The 11,413-nt window shown below is 36.2% G+C and overlaps 2 protein-coding genes across 3 annotated transcripts; one reads left to right on the top strand and one right to left on the bottom strand.

Annotated features, from left to right (window-relative positions):
- Window positions 1-245: 245 nt before the first annotated feature.
- Window positions 246-1,323, top strand: LOC130985623 (zinc finger protein CONSTANS-like). Its single transcript, XM_057908693.1, has 2 exons — window positions 246-1,059; window positions 1,142-1,323. Exons 1-2 carry the CDS (start codon window positions 661-663, stop codon window positions 1,202-1,204), a joined length of 462 nt encoding a protein of 153 aa, XP_057764676.1. The 5' UTR covers window positions 246-660; the 3' UTR covers window positions 1,205-1,323.
- A 5,816-nt stretch (window positions 1,324-7,139) lies between these two features.
- LOC130985622 (universal stress protein PHOS32-like) lies at window positions 7,140-10,383 on the bottom strand. 2 transcript variants are annotated; one of them, XM_057908692.1, is made up of 4 exons: window positions 9,433-10,329; window positions 9,164-9,222; window positions 8,570-8,659; window positions 7,140-7,410 (listed from the first exon to the last, which is right to left on the bottom strand). In XM_057908692.1, exons 1-4 carry the CDS (start codon window positions 10,130-10,132, stop codon window positions 7,219-7,221), a joined length of 1,041 nt encoding a protein of 346 aa, XP_057764675.1. In that variant the 5' UTR covers window positions 10,133-10,329; the 3' UTR covers window positions 7,140-7,218. The 2 variants fall into 2 exon arrangements, with proteins under 2 accessions (XP_057764675.1, XP_057764674.1); XM_057908691.1 differs by lacking the exons at window positions 8,570-8,659; window positions 9,164-9,222 and having other exon boundaries at window positions 9,433-10,383.
- Window positions 10,384-11,413: the final 1,030 nt, after the last annotated feature.

Below are 11,413 nucleotides of genomic sequence, written 5' to 3'. Positions count from 1 at the left end.
GTTTATTTGTTTGTTTAGTCATTGTTTGCCTAGTTGTAGGAATTCCCACACGAGAGGGTTACTGAAGAAATTATTGTTTGTTTATTTGATTTTAATTATTGTTTGCCTAAATAATGATAAGGTATCCAGATCCGACTACTTACTATATTTTCATTAATCGAGTTATATTGATACGATACTTTTTTTTTTGAAGGAAATATTGATACGATACTTTATTTGTTATATATTTACCATTTCACCGCTTAATTGCGAGAACATATTGGTTGGAGTTTAAGTATGAGTATGACCACTGATTTTACTACCCAAATCTTAGTTGATCTCAAACTCCATTAATATATGCCACAGTCCCCCTTGGATGAAGCAACCAAAAGGAGTGAAGGAAAAAAGACAAGAAAAATAGACCAATTTATGCCACTCTTTACTTGCAAAGAATGTGGGGCAACTGTGTCTTGAAATATTCAGCCCTTGAAATCCCCACACACGCACAAAACAACTTGCTATACCACATCCCATATAAGAAGAAGCCCAATAAATCAATATAGGCAACTTGCCATCCACTGTTTTACTAGCATTCAATGTCCTCTGTTTGAGCCGGGAAAGGAGGGAAGTAGAAGTATAAAAAAGGGAGTGAAATTCCCAGTATTTTGAATAGAAGAAGAAATGAAGAAATGCGAGCTGTGCAACAAGGTCGCAAGAATGTACTGTGAATCCGATGAAGCAACGCTGTGCTGGGGTTGCGATTTGAGGGTTCACACAGCAAACTTTATTGTGGCCAAACACACACGAACTCTCCTCTGCCACGCCTGCCAGTCTCCAACCCCATGGACCGGCTCCGGCCCCAAACTCGGCCCCACTGTCTCTGTCTGTGAGGCCTGCGTCAATGGCCGCGCACGAGACGGTGATGATGAGGATGAGGAAAATGGTGATCTTGCTCTTGATGATGACGATGATAGTGAAAACCAAGTTGTGCCTTTGTCTTTACCGCCCTCTTTGGCTTCGGCTTCGACTTCTTCCTGCACCACAAGAGATGCTCTTTCCACACCTACAACTTCCTATGATGTATGTGTAATATATGCACTCTTTTCTTCACTCGAATTCCTCAACCTCATCTCTTACAGTTTTGCTCTTTTCCATTGCTCAGGTAAGTCAAAGTTCGGAAGACAAGAGTGGTGCTAAAAAGATGAGATCATGGATGTGGCGATAGCATAAGATGAAGACAGCAGCTTAATTTCAATCATGTTTTCTCATGTGTATTAATTATTATTGTACTTAATTAAGCAGTGTAGTGTTATGCTTAATGTTTCCACTCTCGTTGTTCAACAATCCCACTTGCAGTGTTGTTCAATTATCCCTGCGCCTACATTCTGTGTGTGGTGGGGTGATTAACGATTTAATTAACGCAAAACTAACTCCATATATTCTTGATTTGTGCCCAAGATTGACTTGGGTGTGTTTGCTTTTTATTCTTCTAAATGAAGGGATAATAAAAATTTATGCCTTTAAATATTATCCCTCCTTGAAGTGAAAATAAAGAAGGAAAAATGGTGTTTGTGTAAAATGTGGGATAAAAAAGCAAACATTTAAAGGCATAAATTTTTGTTATCCCTCCATTTAGAGGGATAAAAAGCAAACACACTTTTATAGTATAACCTAAAATCTCCAAGATATTGCACACACAGAATACTTGTGGATGGGATAATATGTGAAATTGAAGATGCGGACACTAATTAAGATTGCAAGAAATCATCAAGATCACAACTTTTACACACAACATATAATAATATCTTAGTTGGTGTGGTGTGTGACTCACATGATTCCTGTCCTTAATTCTTTCAAGTTTGAAGTAGGGATGGCATCAAATAGGAATCTCCATTCGGGATTTTCGGACCAATCCAAATTCCACCCTCACATGCCCAAGGGCTAACAATCAACGAATTAGTGATCAAAAAAAACAATCAACGAATAACTTCTAGTGTCAATAATATTTTTTGTCACTGCATCCCACTATTATACTATTAACTTTGTGTAAAAAATGCTCGATGTCCATTTTTTGACCCTTGGCGTGGTTCGTCGAATATCACCGTATATTTTTTATTTTTATTTTTATTTTTATTTTTTAAATAGATGACACATAACGATGATTTTTTGTGCCATGTAATTAAAAAAAAAAAGTCCACCCACCTACCCATAGCTGCTCAACATACATCTCCACCACTAAACCAGCGTTTGCACAAGATTTCGAGAGCTGAAAAATGGACCAAGAACATTTTTATACTACAAAACTGATAGTTTTGAGGTTTAAATAAATATTTTTTGTCATTCGGAACAATTTTAATAAATTGAATATAATCTAAACTTAAAGTGATACTTGCCCATTAAACTATTGGGCAAATTGCATGAAAATACCTCACTTTATACCAAGAAACTGAACGACCTTTCAATTTATTGCAATTGGCATCCCCGGTGTTTTTCCGGCCAAACTAAATCTGAGTTGGCAGCCGGAATGCCAACGTGGCATCAGAAATGTCAAATCACACCCACCATCCCCTCCCACGTCACCCTCTCTCTCTCTCTCCACCCTGGTGCAAGGATTCGAATCCTTGAACCGTGCATCTGCCGTCGCCGTGAAACCGCAATCATATGAACCGTGCATCCGTCGTCGTCGTTTCACGGTTCCCAACTGCTCAAGCACTGCCGATACTCAGCATCGTCGCTTCCCTAAACAACCGTGCCGTCGAATCCGAGCTCTCTCCCTCCACCGTCGAAGAAGCATCATAAACGGCTGAGCAAAAAAAAGGGGGGCTGAGCAGAAAAAGATTTCGAGTTCCTCTACAAAAATCAGCGACGCCAATTTCACAATCCGGCGAGCTTTCAAGCAGCACCAGCAACTCCTCCCTATCTCAAAATTTTCGCCGCCTACCTCTGTTCTCGGCGGACGCCACCGTCCAGCCATCAGCACATCTAGTCAGAGCAAGGGATGGTTCCTTTCAGCCCCCGATTCACCACGAATCACCGTCGCCTAAAACTCTTCTCTTTCGGAGATCCGCCATTGTCGCCTTAAAACGGAAGCCCGCGAAAATTTCTGCAAAAAAAAAACCCTTTCGCTGCATCAAAGCTCTGATTCAGATCCGAGGCCTTCTCAAGACGCTCGCAGAGCTCCTCCGCCTTGGGGAATAACGCGGCCCCTAAGGGGGTCCGCCTTCGCCGCCGAATCCACGCAGAACCGATGAGAATCGCGAAGAAGAATACCACTGCCGCCGCCTCCGAACGAAAACCGACGATGGTCAACACCAGGGTACACGGCCGCCAGTCATCGCCGCTTCCTCTGGAACCTCAAAGAACTGCAATCTTACATTTCTCCGAGCATCCACCGTCGCCGTGAAACGGCTCAAGGATTTGAATCCTTGCACCAGGGTGTAGAGAGAGAGGGTGACGTGGGAAGGGATGATGGGTGTGATTTGGCCGGAAAAACACCGAGAATGCCAATTGCAATAAATTGAAAGGTCGTTCAATTTCTTGCTACAATTAAAAGGTTTGTCAAAAAATCGGAATTTGGTATAAAGTGAGGTATTTTCATGCAATTTGCCCTAAACTATTTAATTAATAAAAAGTTAAATGATTATATACTCTAAATGAGTGAAAGAAATATACGAAATTGAAATTAGAGAGAAAACGATGAAAGAAAATTAGAAAAATTAAAAATGAAAAACCAAGTTTAGTATAGTGGGTGTGAAGTGAAGAATCATATAATACCGGACCCTAACAGTCGCTATCCGAGTGTTTTTCAATAGAGACTAAAAAGGAAAGAAAACTCCACGTGGATTCAACAAATGTGGATGGCGAAAGTTTTGAACGGTCATAAATTGATGAATGCTTAAAGATTCAACATCAAGCATGTCGTGCCAATTGAAGTTGGAAATGTGCATGAACCTCTCCTCAGACAACCCCAATTTCTCATCCTACATCTGTCCATTCTATTTTGTACTACGCCACACAAACTTACAATTTTTTCAGTAAACAAACTCGATAAGATAATGCATCTCAACTTTTGGTTGCTAAGCTAGCGACCTACAAATTATGAGGGCTAAAATCTGCTATTGATTAAGGTTTGAATTCTTGGGATTAATTAAACCCTAGAGCCTATGGCTGCGTAGCCGTCCCCACCTTAAGGAAATTGATCATGAAATCGCAGATTAGGTATTAGGTTATTTATTTATTTATGCGATGCCATTGCCAAAGACTAAACTATCGGTATCCCAATTATAGATTAAGGAGACCGTTGATTATGAGTAGCACCGACAAGTCCACGTGCTTAACACAACACCCCATTTGCACAACCCTTGATGTTATACAATTAACAAGTTGGTTGCACTTGCACTAGTTCAATATTATTTTAGGTAATGATGTAATGAAGATTCAGTGGAGAGAGAGAGAGAGAGAATGAAAGAGGGGAAAAGTAATAGACTTTGATTGGTAGCAAATTGTGGCGGACCACAGATTTGAGGGCAGGGAGATGTGTGGCGACGACGCATTCTTGGTGGATCAATACGTCTATATATTCCTGCTTCTTTACTTGAAAGAATGTACGTGTTTTCTGTTTTATAAATTTTGACCACAAAACACCAACTCTGGGATGAAACCGACTTCTCATATGTGCACGCCGATACTATTATCTAAGCCGTACACTGCAAAATATGAATTATTATATTTTTTTTGTCTAATACAATATGAAATACTTTACGCCTTCATGTCCCAGTGTCTTTTGTCCAACCTAAGTCTTCTTAGTTTTTAGCTCAAACTATTTTTTTCCAGCCAAAATAATCACAGAATTTCTCCCACACTAAACCAACCCGAGGAGACTAAAATAAAAATACTTCTTAAGATATAAAATGGAAATCATTTTTAGTCTTTAGATCATCAAAATCTACGGTTGATTCATCATCTTGTTGGATGAATTCATGGTCCTGAGTTCGAATCTCATAGGTAGTGAAAATTTTATTTTTCGCAATTCTGACATTTATACCTAAAATTCAAACGTGTTCTACATGAAATTTGTTTTCAATATTTTCGTTAAATTAGTTAATTGTAGTTTATAGCCCGAACTTTGAGTCATTTGTGAAAATAATCTGAAATTTAAAATATAACAAAATAGCTTGAACTTTGAAGTCATTTGTGAAAGTGACATGAACTTTAAAAGATATGGAAAAATGACATGAACTTTGGAGTCATTTGTATAAATAGCCTGAACTTTGGAGTTATTTGTAAAAATGACATAAACTTTAAAAAGTACAAAAAAATGGCATGAACTTTGAAATCATTTGTAAAAATTGCACGAACTTTATTAAATGCAAAAAAAATAATAAAAGTTATAAAAATTGCATAAAAATTGCATGAACTTACACTCTCATACTCGAATTATTGCAATATGGAAAGCCCTAAATTGACGTGAAAATCAAAACTTATTTAGAATAATCCTAAAAAAATATAATAATACTCGATCTTATAAGAATTATAAGCTCGTACAAACAATTTTTCTCTTTAATTTTTTTAACTTCGAGCTCATAAAATTCTAATCATGCACAGATAAAGAAGGAAAATTTGTGTTGAAGACACAAGCATGACCAAAAAAAATTGCAAGAGAAAATAAAATTATTTATGTGGTTAGAGTTCATAGGAAATTTTTTGTATTTATGAAAGTTTGGACCATTTTAGAATATTTTTTAAAATTTGGGTCATTTTTACAAATAACTTGAAAATTCAAATTATTTTTTGTACATTTTAAAGTTAATGTAATTTTTACAAATGACTTCAAAGTTCGAGCTATTTTTACAAAGACTTCAATGACTTCAAAGTCCGAACCATTTTTACAAATGATTCCATAGTTTAGGTTATTTTCCGTATTTTTTAAAATTCGGATATTTTTATAAATGACTTCAAACTTCAACATCTTTTTGTATTTCTTAAAGTTCGGGCAATACTAATAAATGATTTCAAAGTTTGGGTTATAAACTACAATTAGCCCTTTTCGTTATTCCATTAGATTCAATTTTTATTTCTTTCTTTTATTGTTTATTCACTTTGAATTTTTATTTTTATTTTTATTGCATTAGCTTTTATAGATTAACTAAACTTAAAAAAATAATGAAAGGATTTAGAGATAATATTTGACATATTAAAATATCAAATTTTTTATTTTCATTTTGTATACTATTTATTTTATCATAGATGTTAATTAAAATTTTTATTCATGCACCGACTCTTACTTTATGTCAAAATAAATTAAAAGCCATAAGCAAAAATTCATGATCCATAGATTGAGATGATTGTTCGTTCTCATTTTAAATCTTCGTCCTCACTTGATGCACTAGTTGAAACAAATGATGCAGAATCATTTCATTTGTACTGGTATGATTATAATTTTATCCGCATTTACTTGAAGGACAATTTTGTCCAAAATTTTAAAAAATAACTACAATTTATTAAAATTAAATTAATGGTCTCCTTTTAATTTCAGCATCTATAATGGGCACCAAATTTTGCCTCCAAAGTATGTCCTTCATAATTTCATTATATTCCCATATTATTCAACAAGTAATTACTTAGGACGGTGGCAGGGCAGCAGATCTGCACGAATATTAACAATTAAGCAATGTTGTTGCAACTTGCAATGCTGCTTCCACTTAGTTCCGACTAGAGCTTCGAATTTTGCTGGCCTCAATTGAGTTAGAAGGTTTGCAATTACACTAGTCAAAAGCATGATGCTACAGACTTTATGCTCTCCAACGGTCGTGCAATCAGAAGAAAAGAAATACTCCCTCCGTCCCGGCCAAAACGCTACATTTGCTTTTCGGCACGGAATTTAAGGAGTTGTAGATTAATGTTTTAAGTGTGTAATAATAAAGTGATAAAGTAAGAGAGAGAAAAAATAATAAAGTGATAAAATAGGAGATAGAATGTAATAAAGAAATACTTAATTAGTGTTAATTAAGTGTTTAAAATTCCTTATTTTTGCCAAATATAGAAATGTAGCATCTTCGTTGGGACAGCTCAAAAAGGAATATGTAGCATCTTGGGCGGGACGGAAGGAGTAAGAAATAAGTGAAACAGAGCAGAATGAGATTGTATGAGGAGACATAAAATAGAGAAACGAGATAGTTTTAGTATAATCTCCATTAAGATGAAATGCAACTCGAAGAGCAGTCGGAAAGATAACTTACATCACATCGATAGCATGACCCCATTTTCAGGATCTATAACATAGCAAGGAAACTCATCAACAATGATGATCATTCGAGCAGAATGCAAAAACCTTGACATAAGCACACAGCCTCTCTCACACAAACAAGTATCCATGATGATCACCGTCTCACCACCCTCTCCAATCATCAGCTCAAGAAGTCTTCTCCACATCTACATCGTGCAAAATCTTATCAACTTAGCTCAGGACTAAATCATACGCACATTAAGAGAACAACAAAAAAAGCATACATTTCATATCCAGCGAGCAGGACCTCTAAAGGCCATACAATTAACATCAATAGAATGAACAATCAAAAATTAGATGAAAATCAGGCCAGCATATGAATACTGTTGATCAATGAGCCAATATTATACGTTTATGAACAAACATTGAGACTCGAATCAGAAAAGCTGGTTGTTCACTGAGACGAGCTATGAATTGACAAATGCAGATGCAGAAGAACAAGCATTAGGTTAGCAATCAGCAAAATATGGTTTTTTTTCTAGATAATCTTGTAGGAAAAATCTCTTCAACTGCAGCTTCAATATTCAATTTGAAGCATGTGTGTACCATAGCAATCATGGCATCTATAATTATGCTAGTTTACCTGATCTATCTGAAACCCAAAATGTTTTGGGAATTAGGACAAATTTATAATTAAATATTGCTTTGATTGCTGATTATAAATATTTTCTTATGAAATATCAGGACTGTATCACATAATTTCATAAGCTTTTGGATTCTAGTCAAACAATAAAGCAAATCCACACATTTTCTGCAATCTGAGTTGTGTATAATAGACAATATAGTCCAGCTTCAATATTGAGACCATTTCTCCAAATCATTGACAGCTATACCTTGCACATTTCAAGCTTTATTCTTTTTGGGGAATCTTAATAATATCAGGATTGTGATCTCCAAAAGAAGTCTAATCTTCAAATGATGTACTAAGCCAGGCTTCAACACTGAAAAGATAGTTTTTTTATATTTCTAAGAAATATTGGTTTCTCCAACAATTACAACACAACCTGGAGCTTAATATGCATTTTTATGGCTGTTACCACTTAGAATCACTACAGCATGCTAATTTTAAAAGCAGAGCTACATTGATGAGTCAATTATTATTGCCTTCACTGAGGTCACAATTAGATATTAGAGAGTGAGCCCGATACTATATAAGCTTTCTCCGTAGAGACATACACTCAGAACTTTCAACTCAACTTAGTTCAAGAAAGCCTTATACTCTGGGGTTAATAGATATCTCCTTTTGTGCTAAGACAAAATATTTCTTTAGTAAATCAACAGATGACTCATATATGCTTCAGTGACCAAGTTTTGACCATTTAGATCTTCTAGCCCGACACACCCATGTCCCCTGCTAAAGCTGAAACCCCACTGTTTACCCAACATGACCATGCTCTTACAAAAACAAACATGAACAAGACATAAGAATTAGAAACAGATATTTCATGAAGACATAACAAACTAAACAACCATGAACTTGTTATCACTCTTCTAGATCAGCTTCTATGCATATAAGACTGCTTTGTGTGGTTATGTGGCTGTAAACCAACAAATGCATTATATAGTTTTCCGTAGTTGAAAATCAACTTAAATGTTGGAGCAAGAACAATGTAAACAAAAATGTTTTTCAATTATTTTGGTTGGTGCCATGAGTAGATAAGGAGGTCAACACAAATTCAATATCCAGGAGGAGAAAATTAGCATTCTAGTTTTATGTCTGCAAAATATCCTACAAGCTCATTGACTTATGTCCATTATTTTAATTAGCAAGGAACTTGATTCTACTAAAATTCAAAGACCTTGATAACCATTGGTACCTATGAGTTTGGTCTATCTAAACTTCTATTCAGCTCAGGTAATACTAAGAGTCGCCCTCACAATAAGAAATCAAGGTCTTACTTCAAATGCAACTCGCAATTTTTCCATCTTGCAGGTGCACATTCCGTCACTATACTCGTCTGACCAACTCACATATCAAAGTGAATCAAAATTCAATCTTGAAACGAAATTAGCCTCCCCTAATTGCTTCACTTGTACTATGCAGAGATATAAAGAGAAAGTTGCAAACTTTGATGCCATCCTAAGTCCTAACCCAAGAAACCAAAGAATGAATCCTCGTCGCATCCACTGAGTAAAAAGATAAATTTTTCCATTTGATCATACTTCACCTGCATTCTGATCAGAAGCATCAAGAAAGAGCGGTTCCTCCTCCTCAGGCACCGGATGCAGAGCAGAGGTATCCTTGTCCAGTGGCTTTGCCGAGCCCCCACTTACATCATCTTTCTCATCCGGAAACCTCACCACGACCACGGGGCACACGCAGTGATGCACGCAATAATCACTCACACTCCCCAGCCTCCCTTTACTACTCCTCCTCGACGCTCCGAATCCCCTACTCCCCATGATCACCGCACTTAGCCCTAGCCTCTCCACCTCCAAGCAAAGCCTCTCCTTCATATCATGATCCTTCACAATATGGATCTTGAACGGAATAGACGCCTCCACCAACGGCTGCGCCAAGTCATTCGCTTTGCTCGTAGTGAAATTGTCGAAATCGTCCTCCAGTTTCTGCTGCGATTTCTCGTCGGCGGTGTCGACGGAGACGTCGACGGCGCCCCAATCAGCGCCGTACAGGACGGAGGTGGGGCGCACGTGTAGGAGAATGACGGCGTCGCCCGGCCGGAGGTAATTCTGGACAGCCCACTTGACGGCGTAGGCGCTCTCATCACTGAGATCTACTGCGATGGCGACCTTGCGCTGGGCGCCTGCGGTGGGAGTTCCGGAAGGGAAGCGAGGAGAAGCTGGCTGGTGGAGAATCGCGGCCGGCGGGCGGTCGTTTTCCTTCCGAGGTTTGCCTGGTGAAGCCATGCAGTAAAATTGTATCAACTGTGGAGTGTGATTTGGGGGAAGATGGAATTAGGGTTTTTCAGGGTTGTAAACAAGGGGTGGATGAGTTGATTTTGAATATTTGATGACTCGGCTCGTTCTTGCGTTTTCGGGCGACTGTGATTAGCTCCCGAACAAGAAAGGTCGGGGATAGAAATCAGATGTTTCCGGTCTATCTAATTTTCTTCCTGCACTTACGTTGACTTTTTAGATTACTCTTTCTTTTCTTTTTCAACAAAGCTTACTTGCTCTTAATTTTTTATCCACAAATTAAAGTTCTATTCTATTTTTTTTGTACTTTTTATTTTTTATTTTTTTTCTATATTTACTATCATTTGTCATTAATGACTCACCTTAAAATATTTTTATCATTTTTATATTCTATATTTACTATATTTTATAACTACTGGACTCACTCACAACATCTTTATCACTTTGGTTAATTATCTTTATCACTTTAGTCAACTACTCTTATATTTTATCCACATCACTTTTTTACAGCTTTCTTAGTCTCTGTGCCTATACCAAAGTGAGGCTTTAAATTGTGGATGGAGGGAGTAAAATATTGTTCCTCAACAAAAAAGAGAGAAAGAAAGAAAACATTGTTTTTTAAACAGACATAAAATCTTGTATAAAAATATTGATTAAGGTTAATTATAATTTAACACCATCGATTTAGTTATATTACATTGATATGCACTTTGATACAAAATTCGCTATGTATATGGAAATGTATAGTGCTAAACTGCTAATTGGGTATCATGCATTCCAAATTTCCAATATTTTTCATAGGATAATAATATGCCCCTAGTCCCACGAAATTAATTGTCTATTTATTATGACATGTTTTATATTATTGTACATTTTTAATTCTAAATTATCTTAATTTTTTCACTAAAATAATATTTTCTCCGTCTCATTTTAAGCATCCTGTTTCTTTTTCACACGGTTGTTTAGAAAAAATTTAATTAGATTATTAGATTGTGGTGTAAAATTGAAAAAGTAATGCGGACCCCAAAAATTCTTACCTTTTGAGAATAATACTATTTTCTATGAAAGGAAAAGAAGATATTTGACTCAAAATGAAAAATAAGACACTTGAAGTGGGACTGAAGAAATATTATTTAGTATTCATGAAAATAATATATAGATCAACAAATATAGATCAAATATAATAATTATATATATATAAATATATATATTATATTTTTAAGAAAAATATTAAAATATATTTTTGTGTAAAAAATAAAAAGAATTTATTTT

This window comes from Salvia miltiorrhiza, chromosome 5 (assembly GCF_028751815.1).
Source record: "Salvia miltiorrhiza cultivar Shanhuang (shh) chromosome 5, IMPLAD_Smil_shh, whole genome shotgun sequence".
Lineage (NCBI taxonomy): Eukaryota > Viridiplantae > Streptophyta > Magnoliopsida > Lamiales > Lamiaceae > Salvia > Salvia miltiorrhiza.
This window is presented reverse-complemented; position numbering and strand designations above follow the sequence as displayed.